General features: G+C 43.0%; 1 protein-coding gene across 6 annotated transcripts in view; it reads left to right on the top strand.

Moving 5' to 3' along the window:
- ABCC9 (ATP binding cassette subfamily C member 9) overlaps nt 1-23,709 on the top strand; it is a 1,243,587-nt gene that overhangs the window by 1,004,598 nt on the left and 215,280 nt on the right. For all 6 annotated transcript variants that reach the window (XM_078674078.1, XM_078674076.1, XM_078674073.1 and 3 more), the window contains one exon: nt 17,312-17,413. In XM_078674078.1, the coding sequence (XP_078530204.1) occupies nt 17,312-17,413 (102 nt within the window). The remainder of the gene's footprint in view (nt 1-17,311; nt 17,414-23,709) is intronic.

The following is a 23,709-nucleotide window of genomic DNA, read 5'->3' as shown; positions in this document are numbered from 1 at the left end:
ATATGTGTGTGTTGTAACGCACTCCAAAACTCTGCCCCACATACTTGGGATGAATAGCACTATAGAAGAAATTAAATACACATGAGAGAGGGTCTATGTGAAGATGAGGGACGCCATTGGAGGGTGGTATCAAGGGCAGACTGGCCGGACCGGGCCTCAGGTGTTTTCTCTGGGAGCTGGAAAGGTGGGGGCGGTTTTGTTACCACAAAAAGACCTGCACATTTGCGTAAAGCTACACGTATACTGACAAACCATGAAGTGCACAATTGTCTCAACCTAATATAAACTTATTTCCACTAACATTAGCCACGCCCCTTCGTTTGCCGGGTAAGCCCCCCAGGAAATATTTCTGCAGATGCCCATGTAGCAGGGGCCTATCTTTTCGCGACCCGGGCCACTTTCAGGCAGAATTCTGGATTTTTAAAGGCCTCGGAAGTTCAAGATGCACGCCCTTAGGCCACACCCCCGGTTTGTCACATAATTCACTTAACTTTTCTTTCTCTTACTGTTTGTAAACACCAATCCCGATAATAAAAAAGAAATTTGTAATTTGTCAGAAAACATAGCCTGACATTGGACCTGTCTTTGAATCGCGGCAAATGTGACAATTTAAATACAGAGTTTAAAGGCATCTTTATTAAATTCTTGGAGTTTTACGACCCACCAAGTTCCCAACTTTGGGAAACACTGCTCTAATGAATTAAAATATTCCAGTTCTTGTCAAGCAACAGAAAGTATTAAAAACGAGCTCATATGAGTCTCGTTTGCCTTTTGCTCTTGGCTCTGCCTTTGTGATCTCCGAGTCCAGGGGTCGCAAGGGCACTGCCAGGGGTCACAAGAGGCAATTCGGGTTAGTCACTGCTACCGCTGGCGACCACGACATGATGTCCAGGCGGAAGAATTGAAAGAAAGTGCAGGAGACAAAGAAAGAGAGAAAGGGAGACGAAATGTAATGGGAATTGCATCTTCTAATAAAGTGTCAATTAAAAAAAAATAACTTTATATGAATAATTGCAGTCGGATCTGGAAAAGGGTATACGAACTCATAGCCCTTACCTTTTAAGGACATAGCATGTTTGTGTGATGCTAACTTGGTAAGACCCGTTTCTCAGTTTCTGTGAGGATGGTAATGTTTTTTATGCATATAAGGAGAATTTAGTTCAGATGGAATAAAGAAACATTTCAAACAAGAAAAATCGGAGAAGCAATGGTTCAGATTTTTAGCATCTGAGATCATTCAACAAAAATAGCTGTTATTAATTATCCAGTGCAGACACAGTTCATAAAATCGAGTTCCTGGAAAAGAAAGGGTGTAGAATGCACATCTAAAAGTTCCATAATTTAAGCACAGAGGGAAGCTACAAGATAGCTTTAACACAACCTGCTGGGCCTTATTTTGCCACGGATAAAACCATTGAGTTTCTAAACAATTTATAGTTAAAAAGCAATTGTATCATGGATTTGTAACACGCTATTTGAAATATTCAAATACCTGTATCTTCATTGTTTAGTTGAAATTCGATGGCTGTCCTATAACTACAATCGTTAGAAGTTAATAATATGAACATATAGATTTCAATAGCAATTTTTCATCTACATTTTCAACAGTCCTAGAACATTCACAATAACCTCATTTTGAAAAACATATTCCACCTTAGAAACCAGTGTTGTCATATTTTATTTCTTTTCATACAGCATTATTATTACCAGGAGCGTCGCCCCACAGCGTTTAAGCAGTGAGAAACATAAAATGACAGTAACAAAGTTATTGTCTTTTTATGTTTCCCGTCCTGCTTCTTTGTGGTGAGTGTATGGGCGGGGCTGCTCGGCTCTACTTGTAGGGCTGGGCGGAGTGGTTTGCTCACTCCTCGGCCTCGAGGTAAGTTTTATTTTTTTAATTTCTGATTCCCCCTCCCACTATCCCTCTTGCGCCACAACTGCATTCCCCCTCCCGCGATCACTACCCCACCCCGCGCCCACCCTCTCACCGTGAGCCTTGCCGGCCGCGACTGATTATTACCAAGCAGTCACGAAAATCCACTGAGCATTAGGAAAAGACAGAAACAGAAGTGATAGATTGTACTATTGCCGTAGGACACAATTTTATTCGTATTACCTCTAGGTGCTTGCCACCCCAATGGTAACATGGGCGGATAGCTACTATGTTGTGATAATGTTGAGCTGGTTTTACCTACTCTGGCTTGCATCATCATCATCACCCCACATACAAGCTATTAAGAGTTTTTGTGTCAAAAATTGGGATTAGCTGCTGGAAAGGGGGGGGGGGTCATTGCTTACTGCTTGGTACTGGATATTACCTCTGTATACAACTGGTCTCTAACCCCCTTTATTTCTTGCAATCCGAGCTGTCTAGCGTTGCAGCATGAGTGCTTCATAGCTGACTATTGTTGGTGTTTATACTCTCTCACCTTACTCTCAATGTTTGTCACCTCCCTGTTCTTTGCTTTATTCAGTGGGGAACTGAGGACAAGGGAGAATAGGGGCAACGCTGTGAAGGCTCTGTCCCTCATAGTCATGTAAGGGGGAAATTCCCTCTACATTGCAAGATGCCTTACACATTCATTTTTGGTTAGCCTCAGGTCTGTCGGTTATTCAAACCTACCCACCCTCCTGTCCACGTTCAGTCTAAGCAGTGCTTTCCGTTCTGCTTCTGTCCGTTTAGAAATCTCCTGGATGCCAATGTGACATTTGCGGTGCACCTTTGCTTTTCCGAAACATTGCTAGATGCCTCTTGGCCAGTAAGATGTCTAAGTCAGCAATCCTGCATGAATTTTGCATCATTTGGGCACCTCCTAGAGACCCAGTAAGCACATCTTGGTAGTTCACCCCACCCTGATTTCTACAAGTGACATCACATCCACCCACTATGTATTTATAGTAGGGCATTGCCAGAATATGTGTAACAGGGATGATTCTGCTGTCCGGCATCTTAGACATGCACTTGACACTTAGGGGCATACCTTTTGTAGTTGACTAAGTGTTAAGTAAGTACAGTGTAAGATATTGTATTGTCTGCGAGTAAATCTTGCATGCCTGTAAACCACCTTAATGTACTACGTACACTTTTATGTACTCTGTACTTTTAGCCACCCTGCATCCATCAACTTAACCTTCTACATCTTCTGCCCACCTTGCTGAAGCATCATTAAATCTGTCTTGATCAATTGAGAAACCGCTCTTCTCAATTGCCCAGATGAAGCATGGTGGACATATCTGCATGCTTCCTAAGCATCTCCTGGTCACTGCTCCATGTCTCTCTGAATGCGGCCAACAATGTGCTCAAATGTGAGAAACTACTCCAATGGGATATGCTATGCCTGTCTGAGGCTCTGGAACATGTGTAGTCTCTTGCCATCTACCATGCCTATCTGTGTCTGCATGAACCTGCATGCTCATGCATCCACCTCCACTCATCTACCCAGCTTCACAAAACGTGGTAGAGACCAGAGTGCTAAGTATGGAGTTTATGGGCCTGATTCACAAAGGGCCTCTGCGCTCATGGCGGATGCCCTGCAGTCGTAGGGGGGTCTTCTCACTTAGGGTGGTATCTCTGCAATGAGATTCTCATTGTAGTAATTCCGCCTGCGAGCGGAGAATCCCCCCACAACTGCGGGACCTCCGCCACAAGTGAGGAGGTCCTTAGTGAATCAGGCCCTAAGCATTCTTTTTGTTTGTGTGCTTAAGGCCTCTGTACCAAAATTGCTTGGCTACATATACTAATCCTGGCAGTTTTTCGTATTTATGTTTAATTGTGAAAAGTCTTGTTAGCACCCAGGTAGCCAGTGACATCCTATTGCTATAGCAGCTTTCTAAAGTGTTTTGTTCTTCCAGCCAACGGGCTATCCATTGGATCTGGATCACCAAATGCTTCAGTCTAATATCCCAGGCTCTAAGATCCCTGTCTGCAATACAAAGTTGCTGTTTATGCAGCTAAGTATTGTGTTTACACATACCCTAGGTAAGGTCTTTAAGCATACTGTTGATCTCCCCAAAGAGACCACTGTGTTTTGGCAATGCACGTTTATAACTTACCTGCTGCAGTCACCAAAATTCCATGCTCATATGCCTCCAAAAACGTGGACGGCAGCAGGTTTGTTTTTGTGCAGGAAGAACTTACTGCTCAAAAACAATCCTTAGAGGCATATTCCTCTTTCAATGTGTTCAGCTAAATGAGCATATGTGGAAAGAGAAAGTAACGAAATAAAGATATTTCTCCTTGTTCTGCCTCTGTCGGTTAGGATGACTATTTTGGTATAAACCCAGGTTTACAAGTCTTTGTAAATCTGAGTTTGCATCAAAATACAGAGGTGAATGCAGGGATATGCCTATGCTCCACCCATGTAACGCCTACCAGACACAAAGTATTGCAAAGCAATGCTATGCGTTGCCTTAAATTTACTAAGCAACAAAAAGCCACTCAAAAATGGCTTTGTGTAGCTTGGTAAATCCTAGTTAAGGACTTGCGTTCCCTTGAGACAACTTGCGTCATGCTGGAACAGTGCAAGTTCCTAGTAAATCTGTCTCTGAATTCTTTCCTCGTTGCAACCCAGGGGATTGCTGAACTTTTTCTCTGTGGAAAGGGCACAGAGAGGATCGATCCTTACGTCACAGCCAGGGGCACCTCAAGGATTGAGTAAGCCCACACCTTTAACCACCTGGACAGGAAACCATGGCAACTACTATAAGTGAATACCAGTTTCTGGATCTTCACTGACTTTACCATGCTGATGCAGAAAAAAGGATGCTCTAGTGCTAGAACACCCCCTTCTCGGGAATTTTCACACTTTCCATGGTAAATCTCATTCATTTAGACCATAAATTCAGAAACGACTGTCATCTTGGTTATCTGGAGAAAGCATCATTCATGGTCCTTGGAGTCTTTGTTCAGCATTTGTCATACTATGTTGCTGCTTCGAAAACCTTGCTACAAGGATTTCAGTTTTCCTTTGTCAAGACCCATTTGTTTTCCTATGGATTTGTAGGGAAGGATTTTGGGAATACAGAAAAGTACTACAGAAATGTGTGTTGTTGGTGAAAACAAACTTTGAACTTTCATTTTAAAATGTATATGAACTCTTCTAAGTCTGAGAGCTGTTCTATTTAAGTGTAATGGAACAGGAACGTTTCTTGGCTTGGACCATGTTGTTGATGCTATGTATGAATCTCAAACTATATGCTATTAGAGTTCTAGTATGTACAAACAAAATTTAGCTTTAAGATCTATGTGGCATTTTTTCATAAGCTACAAGTTATCATTAAATATACGGAAATAATTTTTACTCGATCACCCACAAACCACAACCACACCAAACGTGGCACAAAGGAAGGGCTTTACTCAACTTGAACTCAGTACTTTGTAAGAAACTTAGAGTGGAAATTGAGAGACACAATGCAGCACATCTTCTATCCTTCAAGTATGAATCTGAACCTGGCTGAGTGTAAGTTAAAATCTGTTTGGCTGAAGACAAATGTAAGTGGGGTGGCAAAATAAAGCTTCCCTTGGCAATGGTAGCAAATAGAATAATATTCTGCCATGAGTGAATCTCAATATGTAGGTTCTGTGAGTATGGGCCCAGTTGTATTGTTCTGAAAATATTTGTAACAATTATTTCTGTTGTACTACATGGTATTTGACTTTGGCAGTATGGTCATTAATATGTGTGTATAAGTATATTAGTAAAGTTACTCCTAGTAACATATTTTATTGGGATATATTAATTTTCAAGGTTATGTGACACATGGCAGCAAAGCCTTACACATTTCAGAATCGAACCGTTAGGCAATTGCATGGCAATATGGTCTAAAACCCACAGTGGACAAAAGTGGATTAACTGCTTGCTACCTCTGGATTTATCAGCTGCATTTGACACTGTCCACCACCACACGTTTCTGCAAAGACTCCATGATCTTGGAATCAGTGAAAATGCTCTAAAATGGATTGCTTCTTATCTCACAGATAGACAAAGTGTAGTCTACCTACCCTCTTTCACATCGTCTCCTTGTACTTAATACTGTGATGGTCCTCAGGGATCAATAATATTTCCTCTATTATTCTCTATTATTGAATATCTACCTAAGCCCTTACCAAATTTGATTTGATTAACTTATACAACCTCACCTGTTCCAATTATGCAGATGACACTCAAATCATTTTTATAGGATAGCCCTGAAGACCTCTGCAATTCAGAGTTTGATGACTGACTATGTACTATAAATACATGGATGATGAATAACAGTCTAAAGCTCAGTACTGCAAAGGCATAGAGTATGACCTGCAGACAATGGCAAAAATACCAGCCAACTGCCATATGGCCTAACGAACTTCAAGCTCCCTCAATAACATCAGGAGAAGTTAGAAACCTAGGAGTTACCATGGATTAAGACCTTTCCTTGCTGTTGCATGCTACCAACACCACAAAGAGTGCCTTCTTCACAATGAAAACACAATGTCACTTTTTCCCATATCTTTCACCAACATAAACTGCAAACCATGCTCACACTTCAGAACAACCTCAGAACATGACTATGCAATAGCCTATATACTGTGGTGCATCCACCTTCGTCATGTGCAAAATACAACACATCCAGACACTCACCAACACTGCTACTGACACAACCATTTATACATCCATACAAATACTCACACACCCATACAGCCACTCACACAGTCACACAGGTACTCACATACTATATGTATAATAATTAGAGGTAGTATAACTCGTTAGTAATGCAACCAGTATACTAAACTAACTTTTGTAGTAGGTTAATATGTATCTTTTACACTCTTAAACTCTTAGAAAACACGTACACTCACTGGTTGATTTCATGAGTGATGCCATTTGAGATGTCATGAGTGATGTCACTGACCATGTCATGAGTGATGTAATATGTGAAGTGATAAGCAGTGCATTGCGGGGACGTAAGTCATAGGTAGCTCAGCTAACTATAACTGCTGTATTTCACTGGTTTTATATGAGTAAAATGTGAGCCTAATTATATTTCCTTGTAACAGTTGTCTTTTTCAGTTAATTTCTAAGGTTTTTTAAATTCTCTTTCCTAACTATAACATACCTGTAACTTCTGTTTTTTCAGTGAATTCCTAAGGGTTCTTTAAATGTTATTTCCTAACTATAATGTCCTTGAAACCTATGTTTTTAGGTGAATTTCTAACCTTTTTTAATTTTACTTCCACTAACTTTTGACTGTAAGTGTGTGAGTGAGTGCATGAGTGTCTCAGTAAGTCTGTGAGTGGGTGTTAGAGTGTCTGAGTGGGTCTGTCAGTCAGTGAGTGAATATATGAGTATATTGGTGGGTGGGTCTGTGAGTGTCAAAGTGGGTCTGTGAGCAAGTACATGAGTCTCTGAGAGGGTCTGTGAGTGCATGAGCCTCTAAGTGGGTCTGTGAGTAAATGCATGAGTCTCGGAGTGGGCCTGTGCCTGGATGTGTGAGTGTCTTAGTGGGTCTGTGAGTGGGTGCATAAGTGTCTGAGTGGATCTGTGAGTTGGTACATGAGTTTCTGACTGGGTCTGTGAGTGGGTGTATGAGTGTCTGAGTGGGTCTGGGAGTCAGCAATGAGTCTCTGACTGGGTCTATGAGTGGGTGTCTGAGTGTCTTTGAAGGTTTGTGAGTAGCTGGATGAGTCTCTGCATGGTTGAGTGAGTGGGTATGTAAGTGTCTGAGTGGGTCTGTGAGTGATCATGTGAGTCTCTGAGTGGTTCTGTGAATGGGAACATGAGTGGGTGGGTGAGTCTGTAAGTGGGTGGATGAGTGTCTCAGTGGATCTATGAGTGGATGCATGAGTGTCTCAGTGGGTGTGTGAGTCTGAGTGGGTCTATGAGTGGATGCATGAGTGTGTGTGTGTGTGAGTGAGTGAGTCTGTGAGTGCATCTGTATGTGTGTGTGAGTCTCTCAGTGAGTCTGTGAGCAGCTGAATGAGCTTGCCTCCATTGCACTACCCTCTGCTGCCTTCTGTTTTGTGTCTCCTCTGTTCATTTTCTCCTTGGTTTTCTGCCTCTTCTCTCCTTGCTCATACCCTCTATGTTGCCTCTTTCTGTTCGTTCTGCCGGTTATTTTGCCTCTTTCTGCTCACTCCTGACCTTTATTCTGCTTGTTCTGCTCATTTTACCTCTTTCTGCTCCCTTCTGACCTTTGTTTTGCCTCTTTCGGTTAGTTTTTCATCTGTATTTGACCTCTTTTTGCTCATTGCTGACCTTATTTTGCCTCTTTCTGCTCATTGCGGACATTTTGTTTTGGCTCTTTCTGCTCATTTCTCACCTTTAGTTGGCCTGTTTCTGCTCTTTTCCCCATGATCCCGAGGGGGGACTCGAGGTCCCCACGGTGCGAGCCAGCTACCTGCCTCTTGAGGGAGCCAGCATTTCTCCTGCATGGAGGGAGCTGCTGGAAAGGTGGCTCCCTCCGTGCAAGAGCAACTGTTTCATCTCTTGCAATGCCGGCTCCTGTAGATAACTAACAGCGCACTCGCTTAGACCATGCTAAACAAAATCGGCAATCTTACACATTCAAAATCTGCGTAGATAATCGCAACGGACAAAAGACAAGTCGTGGTTTCACCTCACATACAGGAAATGTGGGAACTGGGATGGACTTAAAACCGGCTCAAAGAAAAGCCTACCGCAACTAAAAAACAGACCTGAGGAAGTCGCAAGTACTTTCCTTTGGTGATGAAACACGTGTTGGTGAAAGACCAAGAACAAATTAGAGAATACAAGAAAAACAAGAAACTGGAGATTTTGTTATTTAATGTTATTACATGAATATGTTTCTGCATGATAATTTTAGCATGTGCTTTAGGATAAAATAGTCAATATTATTGTTGACCTCGGTCACCTTATTGGGGAATGGGTGATCTCCCTACCTCAGAGCACTGCAAATGAACAAGTGATAACAATAATTATGTGTATTAATCTTTTAAGCGCCACACACCTTCAAGTTAACTTCACCCACCACAATTTTACCTGTAGGAGTCAGGACCCTGCTGAAACATCTGGTGCCTTAAGGCTCCCCCCACGGTCCCATAGCACACTGGGTGCCTTTGGGGCACCCATGAGACATGGCTTGGCCCTGCGGGATGGGGTCCACAGGGCCGAAATCGGCCCAGAGACGGCCCCCTCGCTTTAATAATAAATACATTTTAAAGTTGGACCCTGGGGGATGAAATCGGCTAGGGGAAGCAGGTGCTCAGCACTCCTCCCCATCTGTTTGTAGCGAGGCCTCGGGGGATGGGGTCCACAGGACCAAATGAGTCCAGGGAGGAGGCTGCACTCCCCTCCCACATTAATAGATATATTTTGCCCGGGGAGGTTGTGGACTCTGGGACCCAGGAGGGCCACACACCCACCTCACATTTAAAATAAAATAGACGCCCAGTAGAGATGGAGGTCCCAGGGGTCCGGGCATTGTATGGGTGACCACAGGGTTGGCCGCAGGGTCTGGTCGCCCTATTGCCAGCCCCGCCGTACACAACCGAAGATCTTGTGCGATGATGGTTGTAGTAACATAAGGTAATTACATATTATTTTATGTTTAAAAAATATAGAAATTCACAGAAAAAAACTAAAGAAAGGTTACAGGGACGATATACTTAAGTTGACATTTTATCGACACAAAACCATTGAAATTCAGTATTTACGCTTATACTTATATTTATACTTATCTGTGTAGGTATATCTATAACTGCGGAATTTCTTTGTTGTTTGTGGACCTTCTTGGAGCTTAACATCAGTTTCTCAATATGGAATATACCATTATTCAAAATATACCACACTCTCTCAATGATCTATTTGATTTTGTTGGACATAGTGCCAAAAGTTGACACACAATCAACTGAAGTGTCTTTTTCACAGGTTTAACTTGAAGCAGAGCCTGGTGATCATTGTACCAAGCACACAAACTCAATCTCTTATGCAGCCTGTATAGGTAACTTTTAGCATGAAGTTTGATCGCTAGAGTTCTGGCATCCCTAAAGTTGTCTTTTAGTACAATTTGGAAAACGTCTTGTGATAGTTCAACGTAAAAACGAGATTAGTGTTTTTTTAATTAAGCCAGTCAAAGTATTTACATTGTTCATCGTTCCCTCTGGAGATCATACATACATAGGAAATCAATTTCAATATTGTATAAAAAAGGGTTACTGTCATGATATATGAAATGTTCCTCCAAATCTTCTACATACAGGTTTACTATATTTGGACCAAAAATTACTTTCAGTGCATTGGCCTTGGGTGCGAACTCTTGATTCAAGGTTGGTGTGGGAAGTGTGAGCCTCATTCTGGCAAAATGAGTGGCATGTTTACAATGCCCCTGCGGCACTTTTGTTAACCACCAGAGTATCACTTTTGTGGCACAGTGTGGTGGCCCATATTTACAAGACCACGCAAAGCCACCCAGTGTGGCTTTTCATGGCCTTGTAAGTAAGAAGTAAGGCATTGCCTTACTCTGTATGGAAGGGGTGTTTCATGGGTGTTGCGGTAGGTGTTCCAATGCAACACCAATGTTTTTTGACAATGCCCCAGATTTACAATATAGCTTAAATCTGGGGCAGCACAAAACTAAAACCTTTCCAAAGGAGACGTAATGAGAAAGAATGTATACATTTCTCCTCGTTCTTCAGCACATATAGAACATAGAATCCTTTGATTATTTTTGTGCAGGAAACAATCATGCCAGCAACACAGACACCACTGCACCAATGTGCAAGGGTGTCTGCGTTGGTGCTTGGCTGCAGTTTGTGCGCTAGGAGAAAGGGCAGGAATGTGCCATAGTTTGTAGATACAGCACATTCCTGCCCTTTTGTTTTGACATAGGGCTGTGCAGCTAGAAGGCTTGCGGCGCTGCCCTACGCCAAATATTGTAAATATGCCCATATTATTATGAGAAGCAAAGATGTATTAATGTGAAAAGAATGACTCTCTTGATTATTAATCACTGACACAAAAGGTTTAATAAAAAAGTCAACTCGTTTGTTCAGCAGCTGGAGAATAGACACAGCTTGCAACTAAGAGGCAGCAGGAGGTTTGGTGGCATTTCTAGGTGTTTTAGGGAGGGTGTAGATGGCAGCAATGGTGTAATCTCAATTATTTAAATAAGCATATTCTTTGCCTCTGAGACAATTTTTTCAAGGCCTTGCTTGATAATATCAGAAACAAGTATAATGAGCTATTTATTGAGCTGTCTATAATCCTCACTAATATAATCAGTGAGCTTTTAGCTACATCCATAAGTTTCTGTAAAGTGTGCAATGTCTGACACTGTTATATAAATATATTGCATTTCACAAATCTCTTCTGATTAATGCATGTTATAAAACCCTGAGAGGACCACATTGTCAAATTAATGATAATTTTGCACATTTCAGTATTTAGTGCGAAAAATGTAGAAGGACCAGTAGCGCCTGCTACCAAATAGGGATGGGGGGTAACAGAAGAGGGGATGGGACATAATAAAAAATACAACATTAAACACTTACCTATACCGCTGACTGACGGCCGCCACCTCTTCTTTCTCCGTCCTTCTCCAAAGAAAGCACACCGCACCGTTGTGATTGGGTTGAGCACCGTGGGTCAGAGCTCAGACAGGGGTTGGCAGACTGTGCATGTTTTCCATGCAGTCTGTAATACAGCCTGTGTAGAGAGCATGCAGAGTGCGCTTGACAGTTTGGACGGCCCGAGACAGCCGGCCAAACCATAATGCGCACTTTAGGTGCTGCCCCCACTCCTACCTCTGTGACGCGGGGATCCCAGCCCCTCCCCCCTGGCTTTCGATGCAAGCTGAATATAGTAAACAAAATGATAATAACAAATGTTATTATCAATTCATTTTTTGTGCTCAGCTTGCAGCCTTCACAGAGGAGCTGCCACGGAGAAGGACAATGTAAACCTGACGCGCCCGGAGTGAGTACTACATTGTGTGCATAGTTCTAAATAAATTATACAGTTCTAATTTAGCATAAAAAGGATCAATCCTATGTGTAGTTACAAAATGCCACTATTTCTCTTTCATTTAGGGAATGGGCTGAAAGGCTGAAAGTGTGGATTGTGTCCTTGGAAGTGGCACGTTTATCTACCATTAGCAACATTGGTACCATGTTTTTTTGCTGCCCCCGAGAGTATTGATTTTGATATCATCCCCTGCGACCTCTCAATTGAGCTTGCATCTGGCACGTTAACAGGACCTCGATGTATGAATACACCTGTGTTTTTGTTATTTGTACCCTGTATTTCTAAGACTGTGCTGAGCAAATAATCATACGGTGCCTGCAAATGTGAGACTGTATCTAGACAATGCAATCCAAACCTGGACTTAGGTTGATGTAGAAAGATTATTATCTTACTGGGTCTATGTATAATTACAGCCGAACATCTGAGCCAGCCTAAGATGGCAATACTTTCACAGAGAGTTGCTGTAGCTGGCATACAATGGCTGTACGTGACCTAAGATGCCAGTGCTTGCTTATATTAGACTGTACTTGGGTATATATGATGGCTGCAGCTATGTAAAACACAGAGCTCTGTATGGATTTACTATTCAAACCGGTATAAGAAACAGTAGCGGCTCGTCCCCTGCCAAAGTATCGAGGAGGGGCACAGGAGAGAGGTGAAGGGGGTTGGGGAATTCAGGGACGAAAAAAAATGAAAAATGATTAAATAAATAACTCATCTGAACGCCGCCACCCACTGTATTGCCCTCTTCCATTCTTCTTCCCAGACTGCAGTGTGGCTGATCCTAAGGCAGCATGAAAGCAGCATCAGGATTGGCCTGAGCACTGTCAACTTGCACTCCCAGGCAGACTGGAAGCTTGTGCCTGCTCTCTCCAGCCCCAGCAACACAGCTGGGGCTGGAGAGAGCTTTTGTGCGCATGACCGTTTGGTCGGCCTGTAACATTGTCCACCATTTCCCCACCAGCAGTGTCCTCCCCCTGGACCTGCCCCCAAGACTCGCCAGAGTCCTGGGTACGCTTCCAGGGGGATTTAAATAAAACAATAATAAAACAGGTTTGAAACCTGTTTTATTATCTTTTTATTTGAGGGTTGTCGCAGGGGGGGGGCGGCGGTCCTCCGCCCTATTGGAGGGGCCGCCACTGAATTAAGAAAGCAGTAACTGACTCTAAAGTTTTATTTAAAATCTTACAAACTTTCACTAAGCCTGCGGCATGTGAGACTGTAGAGGTTGCATCTCAAGATCTTTGTGACGGGATCTCACAATTCTTCTTGAAGAAGATAGATGCGATCTACGGAAAGATAACGGCCTCAAAGTCAACTGAGGTGGTTGATCCTGACAACCTTTTCCGTAACAACACACAACAGAAGCCACAAGTTAACTGCCTAAGAAGCTTTCCCCTTATTTCCTTAGAGGAAGTTACTGCCTTAGTGACCGAGATTAAGAGTGGCAGCCCGCAGGACATCATCCCTGCCCGCATCATGCCCATGCTGGCTGAAGTCCTGGGCCCAGATATCCAGCAGCTAATTAACCTGTCACTAAGCACGGGAGAGGTTCGGAGGGATTGGAAAAGGGCACTAGAGAGACCATTGAGAAAGAATACCACCATTCCTTGGACGGAACTCAACAACTTGAGACCTATTTCTCTCCTTCCCTTTATGGGTAAAGTGATAGAGAAATTTGTTAATAGGCATTTGTCTAGTTACATCGAGGAGACAAACGGACTGGATTCTTCCCAGTCGGGTTTCAGGCCGAGACATAGCACCGAGACCACCTTGCTGTCAGTCGCAGACGATCTACACATGTTCCAGGATAAAGATCATTCTGTTATCCTGGTTCTGTTGGATCTGTCTGCGGCGTTTGACACCGTGTCACATGACATCATGACCACCAGGCTTGTTAACATCGGCCTGGAAGGTGGGGCTCTAGCGTGGTTGAGGAGTTTCCTGACAGATCGCACCCAAACAGTCACCTTGGGTGCCTATCGGTCAGAGGAGTTGGGGATCTCGAAGGGGGTACCACAGGGCTCTTGTCTGAGCCCTACCCTTTTTAATATCTATGTGGCCCCCCTAGCGAACATCATGAGATCCCACGGGTTTATCCCCGTGTCATATGCGGATGACACCCAGCTCTTCTTTCCTTTTAAACACATCACGGATGAGGTCAGGAACTCCTTCTCCCAGGGGATGAAGGCAGTGGCCCATTGGATGGCATCTAACTTCCTGCAATGCAATGTTGCAAAAACAGAGGTGATGCTGTTCGGTGAGGCCAAACTCCTGTGGTCCCCCGACTGGTGGCCACAGGATCTTGGCCCAGTCCCAGAGCCCAAGCACGTGGTTAAAAATCTCGGTGTGCGTCTGGACCAGGAGCTGTCCCTGAAGCAACATGGCAACCAAGTGGTGGGGTCCTGCTTCCATGTGATCGGAATGCTGAGGAAAGTCTTTCCCTTGCTCCCTGACTCAACCAGGAGGACGCTAGTGCAGGCCTTAGTGTTGAGTCGCTTGGACTACTGCAATGGGTTGCTCCTATCAGCAAATGAGGGTGTAGCTGCTAGATTGCAGGTAGTCCAAAATACTGCGGCCCGCCTTGTTCTAAATCAGCCCCCTCGTACCCCGTCCAAACCCCTCTTAAACACCCTGCATTGGCTTCCCATTAAACAAAGGGTGAAGTACAAGATTTGTTGCATTATACACAAGTGTCTCCAGAAGAAAGGCCCTGTGTATCTGTCTAACAGATTTTTCCCCTATAAACCTCTGAGATACTTGAGATCTAGTGAACAAGCTCTGTTGCAGGTCCCGAGAGCAAAAAAGGCTAGACAGGGTGGTAGAGCCCTTTCAATTGCTGGTACAACGCTGTGGAACAGCCTTCCACTTTCTTTAAGATTTTGTAAGGAGTATCTCCCGTTCAGAAAACAGTTAAAAACCTTTCTATTTCAAAACTAGTGTAAATTTTATATACCTACTGTTATACGCTGGAAGGTTGTCAAAGGCGCGGAGATACTCCTCTGGGAGGTGATCCTAGCGCGTTATAAACCCGCAAATAAATAAATAAATAACTGTATATGTGATGTATAAGGATGTACATATCATGTGGTGTCTGTACCTGCTATATAAAGGTGTGTTAGGGCTCTGATGGCTCTGCAACGAGATATGGAACTGTTGTAAGATATATAATCTGAAGTGGGAATTTGTGGGCTGTAGATGCACATGTATGAATAAATCTTGCATTTTGAGAAATACAAAAGAATTTTAAATTGCTCACCTGGCAGATAATGACAGTACCTTGGCCCACAGTGCTCTACCTGGCATTTGAGGACAGTATCTGGATAGACGGCATTCTAACCGAAAATGTTTTGGTAGTATTGTAGCGTCTGAATTTTTCAAATTGCCAAGTCAGTGCTATTGCCTTGTATCTTACAGACCATTTCTAGTCCTTGACAGTTCTGACAAAAATATATTGGTAGCTTTCATTGTTTCTGCCTGTGGTCAACATTCTTAGATCTATAATATTAATAGTAGTATAATGAATCCACAATATATTTAGACATTTGCAAAATATTGTTTCATCACATGAGAGTGCTTTGAAAAGAGGGGAACTGGTAAGGATCAAAAAGCATATGGCCATTCGGCGATCTAGGGCAGAGCAGCCATGCATGCTTAGGAGCCAAGGTTTACGGAATTAACTGGTTGAAAATGGGTTTTATAAATGAATTTCACAAACTGGAAGATTTAATATATGTTATCATTGGATCTTATTATATTGTCATCCATTTAATTAATCAACAGTCAACGTTTGATGCCTATACTTTTGATAATTAAGTAGTGAATTCAAATACAAAGCATTGAAAAAGAAGGTGGTTTTAAATGGTTCCTGCCTTCTGGTAGCCATTGGTGGGGGCTAGCCTCTTTCCTTAGGCCTCTGACAACTGTGTGGGGTGATGACTGTTGTCGTAGAGAAGTTGGCAAGTTAATAACATAGGGAGTACTACCAGGCTGCTTTAACTCTTACTGCTAAAGAGTTTAGGCTTCATTTACTATATTTTGATGCATGACAAAGCAGCAAGCCTTCCTACTGCGCTGCCATGTGTCAAAATAAAAGGGCAGGAATGCACTGTATCTACAAGATACAGCACATTCATGTCCTTCTCCCCTGCGCCGGCACACAAACAGCAGCCGTGCGCCAATGCAGACACCCTTGCTCCATGTTGCAAGGGTGCCTGCATAGCAAGAATACTTTTTTGTTTTTTTAATCTATTTTTATTTCATTTTGCATATTTGAACAGTAACAGGTTTGAGAAATCAACATTGCAATGGAAAAAAAAAAATATTTTATACATTTCTCTACATTGGTAGTAATAATTCAGCATGCAGTAGTATATGGAGGCTGGTGGGTTAGTTGCACCATTGTGTGAGTACGTTCATGGATGATTGTTGTTGTGCAGGAAGGGATACCTTCCTGCACAAAAACAAGCGTTAATGGTGTTTTGCTCCTTCTATGTGTGCTGCACCATGCAGCACACGAAGAAAGAGCAAAAAATGAGAGGAAATAAAAGTATTTCTCCTGGTTGCGCTTACAACACTTTGTAAATCTGGGAATGTGTCAGGTTCCATGCATGTTGCGTGGGAACACCCACAGCAGCACCCATGAAATGTCCCTTTCATGGTTACATCAAAGAAGAAACAAAAGCCCCATCTACTACTTTTCTTGTTCTTTTACACTACTGTATTGACTTTGTTATAAGATGCGTGTGCTTCTGAAATTGTTAATTGTTTGCTCAACCTCTGACTGAATCTTGGGGAATTAGGGTGGATTTTCCCCCTTTTGGATGCACCGCAGGATAGTTTTAATTTCTATTTAAGGAGTTGTGAAAACTATATGAGCGCCTGATTACCCTCTACACCTAACTGAGTTAATTAGGTATAAGTCGGCCAACATTCATGTGCATGCATATAGCAAAATAGCAAAAAGAACTGTTGCTATAAAATTCACCCTTATATGAGCTCTGACCACAGTCGCAGAAAACATTGCAATTCTAGGTTTATTTCACACCTGCCAAAATATACTTTATTTCTTGGGGAGCACTTTGGCTTAGCAACAGGGTGACACTCCCAGTGTTTTTATGTAAAATAAAATACAATTAACAGTTAAATAAATGCACGAGTGGCAGCTGTCCTGTCGCTGAAAAAAGCCTAGAATTTTACCATTTTGCAGTATTGAATCTAAAGTTATTTGTTAATCCTGTTTGTCAATGTTGATATTTTAATGTAAATTAATAGTGAACAGAAGGTTTATTTTCAGTACCTAATGCATTTGTTATTTTTCTGTATCTCCATAGGATTACTTAGGAGCATGCATAGTTCTCACCGCCGCTGTTGCATCAATAAGGAATGACCTCAGCTCTGGGCTTGTGGGATTGGGTCTTACCTATGCCCTGACGGTATGTAATTAGTTTTATTAATTAATTAATACATGCTTGCGATCCATCTTACTTAACTCTACAATGGGAGGGCATGCATGGCAGTCAATGTTTTAGCCAATAGTTTCAATCAGTAAACGATGTGGAAATCACTTGCAGAAGAACGCTCTGGATGCATTCTGATACTTTCCCAGCACTCTATTTAGAATCAAGATCACTCTCTTATAGAGTATTAAAGAAGATTTATGAAATTGGTACATTACTTCTGAATAACGCCATTATTCAGTCGTGGACAGGCAGCTTTCCAGAGCACGGTGCTCATTTTTCTTGTTGCTGTTGCATAGATAGTGTTATATGTCACTAGAATTATATGACAGGAGTCTAAGAGTAGGTTGTGTTTGACAGTGGTCTTTGGAAGGAGACAGATGCACATGCTGAAGGGCAAGGCGAAACCACAACCCTCATTCTACTGGACCTCTAGGCTTCCTTCGATACCGTCTCCCACTGCAAACTAATCACAAGTCTCCTCAACGCCGGCATCCGGGACAAGGCCCTGGACAGGACCCACTCCTTCCTTACTGGCCGAACACAGAACCTGCAGAGATCAGCTGTGAAGTGCCCCGTGGCTCCTCCCGGAGCCCAACCCTCTTCAATATCTACATGGCCCCCTTGCGGCCATAGTCAGAATCCACAGACTCAACATCGTCTACTACGCTGATGATACCCAGCTGATCCTCTCTCTCTCCAAAAAATCCACAGCTGCTAGAATCAACTTTCACAGCGGGATGAAGGCTGTTGCCAACTGGATGAAAGATAGCTGCCTCAAGCTCAATTCGGACAAGTTTTCATCCTGGGACATGCCCCCTCAGGCTGGGATGACTCCTGATGGCCACCACACTGGGACCCCTTACAATATCCACAGACAATGCACGTAACCTTGGCATCATACTGGATTCCTCACTCACAATGAACCACCAGATCAACACTGTATCCTCATCCTGCTTACACATGTTCTGCAAGCTTTGAAAGAAATTTAGATGGATCCCCACAGAATCGTGAAAGACGATCACCCAGGTTCTATTCACCAGCTGACTCGACAATAGCAACGCACTGTACACCTGTGTCACCCATAAAACATCTCAGGAAACTACAGAACGTTTAAAACGCCGCAGCCAGACTATCCCTTGACATACCCCACCGCAGCCACATCACAGAACCCCTTCGATAACTTCATTGGCTCCCACTCAACAAGAGAATCATCTTCAAGCTCCCCACATGTCTACAAAGCCCTCCATGATGTAGGACCAGCATATCTGAGCCTCCGCCTCTCAATCTGCGTACCTGCTAGACAACTGCGCTCTGCCAAACTTGCCCTGGCCACCGTCCCATAGATCCACAAGACCAGAAGTGGAGGAAGATCCTTCTCCTATGTCGCCAGCAAGACCTGAAACACCCCGCCACTCCACCTCAGCAACCCCCATGGCTGACCTAATTAAGGAAGGATCTCAAGACCTGGCTTTTTGATTGAACCTCCACTACCAGATGGATCAGCATCCTTCTTGCCCCCCTAGCACCTTGAGAACCTCACGTGTAAGTAGCCATGCTATACAAACTCATGATTGATTGATTGATGTGTGAAAAAGGGTGCTTCTTCTGGGGCTCTACTCAACACATGAAAAGGGTTGTTCTTGAATGGTCCTAATTTGGGTCATTGAGAGTGGTTGAAGAGGAAGGAAATAAATAAGAAGCAGGGGGAGAAATAGGCTCGATGGGAAAGAAATGTTGAAGCAAAGATGTAACCAAAGTGTTCAATGGACTGTGATGTGGTTTGGGCTGATTTTACATCACATTGTCTTAAGGAACAATAATCATACCTTTATAACCAAATAATAAACAAATGGGTTCTTTTCCCACACACTGTTTTGACCTTTTAAGTCCTTCTTTCACCATGTCTGAGTATGGCATACACCTCAATGTGTGGCATGATATAAATAGCTGTAATGATCAATCAAAATGCTAGGATTTTCATTGTTCTGGTGTCACTCTAATCCTTCACACCTGATGTTTTTCTTCCATTTCTTGATATCTGCCTAAACTTCTGATAATGCCTAGCCTCCAATATTAATCAGTCTGAGGACCTTCCTACTATTTATTTACTGTTATCATGGTCTTCTGCACAGGGGGCACTGATTTTGAGAATTTTATTAGGTAATGCAGGCAAGGGACTTATGACAAAGGCACCAATATGAGCAGAAGTGTCAAGAGGCTGTATTTAACGGGAAACATCCTTTACAACGCAACTTTTACCACGCAGTGCCTTTACGACGCAACTTTTACAACGCAAACCATTACAACGCATTGCGCTGGGGGGCGCTCTAGGATAGGGAATAGGTTTAATTTACTATCCAACACGTTACCTACTATCCACGGGGACTGGAGTTGGAATAGTAAATTAAACTATTCACTATCCAGCGCCCCAAAGCACTATGCGTTGTAAAGGCATGCGTTGTAAAAACAGCGTTGTAAAGGCATGCAATGTAAAAGCATGCGTTGTAATGTCATACATCCCACAAGTCAGTATGTATTCTATTTCATATTGGTGTTTATTGGAGGCTGCTACTTAATGCAGCGGGATAGGAATACTTTTAGAACATACATGTGCCTTATGACTATATGCTGTGGCATTGATCCATTTAGTTTCCTCTCTTGGGAGATCTTGCACTCTATTCTGCTCTCACCAGGAATCATGGGGACTGATTTGAGGGGGAATGTGGTCCACTACAGCCCTCAAATGTTAAATCACTATAAGTCCTTGGGCTTTGGCAGATTTTGAAAATGCCAAAGAAGAGTAATTAATCTCAAGAATAACTCTGCAAACTCCATGACGAGAGCAGTTACTACTCCCATCCATATGGAGTAAAAAACAGCTTATCACGCTGAAAGGATTTTTGAGCTCAGTAAAGAGGTGTCTTATCAGAATGGATTGAGCATCATCCATATCCTTTATCAGTCTGGCACAATATTTACTAATCATTTGTTTCCTCAATAAAAGCAGTTCGGGGTGGTACCCTTAACCTTTTGTTGGCTTTTCCTGTCCTTACTCTACTAAGAAGATTAAAAAACATATAAAAGGTGCTTGACATGATGACAGAGAAAATCAAAAGACAAAGCATACCTACTATGTCACAACAGAATATGCAAATTGCCCATTAGGAATGCAAAAACACTCCATTCATTAATTGGAATATCCAGTACAAAACATCATCCCAAGGTGCTACATAGATCATCTTGGAATTCCACAACCTGGAGATCACCTCCATCAAACTCCCACACAAAATACCTTACAAATGTTCTGTAATAATATTGTGAACAAATATGTCTCCAAAATAAAGAAAGTGAAACACTTCTGAAGAGTTTGATGACCAGCATCCCACCTATTAAGATCATAAGTAATCGGAAAGGCACAAACTACATTCTAGACTCAAACAACTTCAAATTCAAGGAACTAGTCATGAACCAGCAGACACTGCCACTAGTGCAACATTCATACCAAGCAACACTCCCCACACCCTAAGGAATCTCCCCCTCCTCCACCATCAAGACATCAGACCAATCCTCAAGAAAAAGAGCCTTGGCCTGTCAGAAGACTGATTAAAAGGGCTGCCTTAAGCAATCTCCAAATATGTGCATGTGAACAAACTTCTCTCTGACAAAAAAATGGCTTCCTTCCAAGTAAAAACACTGATCCTGCCCTGATAGCCATCTGAAATAACCTTAAAATGATGGTGGTCAGAATTAGAGTGGCTGCTCCATTATGGCTACATGCATCTGTTGGACTTGGTCCTCTCTGCAGTCATCCACAAACCTTTTGCCTTCACCCTCCTGTTTTCTGAACTCATTTTGATTCCTGTTAGGACTCTGTGCACTTTACCATGGCTAACCAGCGCTAAAATACTCGGGCTGTCTCCTCTAAACATGGTAGAATTGGCTTACACCATTTATCATATTTAATTTATTAATAAATCCCTAGTAAAGCGATACTACATGTGCCCAGGCCCTGTCAATTAAATGCTACTAGTGGGCCTGAATCACTGATTGTGCCACCCACGAAGTGGCCCTTCAAACATGTCGCAGGCATGCCATTGCAGCCTGCGTGAGCACCTTTAAACTGTCATTTCAATCTGGCAAAATAAGTGTTTTGCCAGACCCTAATCTGTCCATAGGGCAAGGTGCAAAGTATTTAAAAAGTCGAACATGTACTTTTAAGTTTTACATGTCTTGGTAGTAAAACACTGTTTAAGGTATGTTTCACTACTGCAAGGTCTCCCTCTCCCTTAGGATAACATTGAAGTTGCCTTATTTCAATCAATAAGCTGTAACTTCCAGATGGGAGCAGGTAGATATATTTAGTTTGGTGTCTATGGAATTGTAATTACAAACGGTCTCTAATGGTAAACTTGGGTTTTCAATCACTATTCTTAAAAATGCCACTTGTAGAAAGTTGCTATTTTCTTGTCCTGGCCATTTGGTGCCTGTAGCCGGATCCTGGGTCATATGATGGGTGTAGCTGGCCGTTGGTCTTTGTGTATTGCTGCCAGACAGTGAGACTGAGGGAAGCCGGATGTTGGCAGAATGGGCCACTCTGAGTTAATGAGAGGGGGGAGCTGTCACCTACCACACTTACATATCACAAAGGCTCTGCTTGAGCACTCTCAACAAGGGTTTGACACTACACTAATAATTTGTGACCCCAGTCAAGCTGGTGCCAGGAAAGGGAGAAATAGGATGTCTGACACCTCAGGGGTCTCAAAACCCCTAGAAGCTTCCCCTACTTCACAGTGGGTACCAGATATAACTATTGGACCCTTAGGCCCAACTCTTTAGTACACTTATGGACCTCTGGAAGACTCTCCCAGGATGAAGGACTGTTGTACAGCTGAAAGCATTGCCACTCTGCTGGACTGCTGCCCTGAAGGGCTGATGCCTGCTGTGCTGACCTGTTGCCTGCTGCCCTCTTGCCTGGGTGAAGACTAGACCTGCAACCTGTACTCAGGACCACCAGTGTGACTCCAAAGTCACTAGTGAGTTCTACTCTGACCAGTGGTGCCATCCCAGTCCTGGGCCCTTGGAAGAGGACCTGGAGGTGCTCTGCCAGCCAACTGTGGACCCAGCAGAATCAACACATCTCCTCTGCTGCGTTGCACAACACTGAGCAGATCCGACACATCTTCCAGCTCAAGGACTAGGCACTGAACTTGCAGCCGGCAGCCTCATTGGAACTGCCACTGTGCGATGCATCCCAACGCAGGCCTTCACATCGCAAGCCCTTGTCAACGCCAGTCTTGATGGCAACCCTGGACTTTGCATTGCAAGCACCTCCGTCTCTTTGGAACAAGCTGGTGAAAAACACATATACAATGCAGAAATTCACATCACAAGCTTCCCTCATCAATGGCCTCCTTAACAAAAATTCAGGACCTCGGATCACAACATTATAGGTCCACGGAACTGACGCTGTGTGGCATATCTCTGACCCGGCCTAGCATCACCCCAGCTGCATTTGACACATCTTTGACATAGACCTTGCGACACCCACAGCAAGAATCTAGGGTGCGCTTGTTTAGCGGGCCTAATTGGGACCCTGTCTTGCCTGTTCTTCATCACAGTTGGCCTGAGCTTGTAATTTTGTCCCAGTCGGGTGTGAGCAGACATCCACAGTTGGCACTTTGTGCTTTTTGGAGGTATTTTCACTAGCATCTTTAAACCTGCATTATCTCCGGTTCTAGTGATTGGATTTTTGCCATTTTGATCTTGTATTAGTTATTATAATGTACTCTATTGTTCTAATTTGGTGTGGGGCACTTTTTGTGTGGTGTTTGCATGTTATTACTGTTTGAAGTAGTGCGCACATTCTTTACACATTGCTTCTGAGTTAAGCCTGATGGCTGTGTTCTAAGCTACCTGAGGATTCAGCGCAGATTTATTTAGGGTTTGCTTGTGACTTCTCCCTGACAAGAACTGGGTTTACTACTTGAGTAGGGTTCCACCCTCCTGAATGAAAAACCCAATTTCCTACTGTGTCTACCACATTTGACAATGCCAACCCTATAATCCTAACTTGGTTGTGTATGCGGAGCCCCGCTGATACATCCCCTGGTGAGGCACACCAATTTGGATCACCCACAAGTGCTTCTTTAGTATTGTATTCTTCGTTTATTTCATTTCAGTAATTTATATTCATTTTGATCATAGATGACTTGAATATTAAACAGCATATCCAACAGTCGTTATCCATAACATTTAAACATTGGCCTCCA

This window comes from Lissotriton helveticus, chromosome 1_1 (genome assembly GCF_964261635.1).
Source record: "Lissotriton helveticus chromosome 1_1, aLisHel1.1, whole genome shotgun sequence".
In the NCBI taxonomy this organism is placed as follows: Eukaryota; Metazoa; Chordata; class Amphibia; order Caudata; family Salamandridae; genus Lissotriton; species Lissotriton helveticus.
This window is presented reverse-complemented; position numbering and strand designations above follow the sequence as displayed.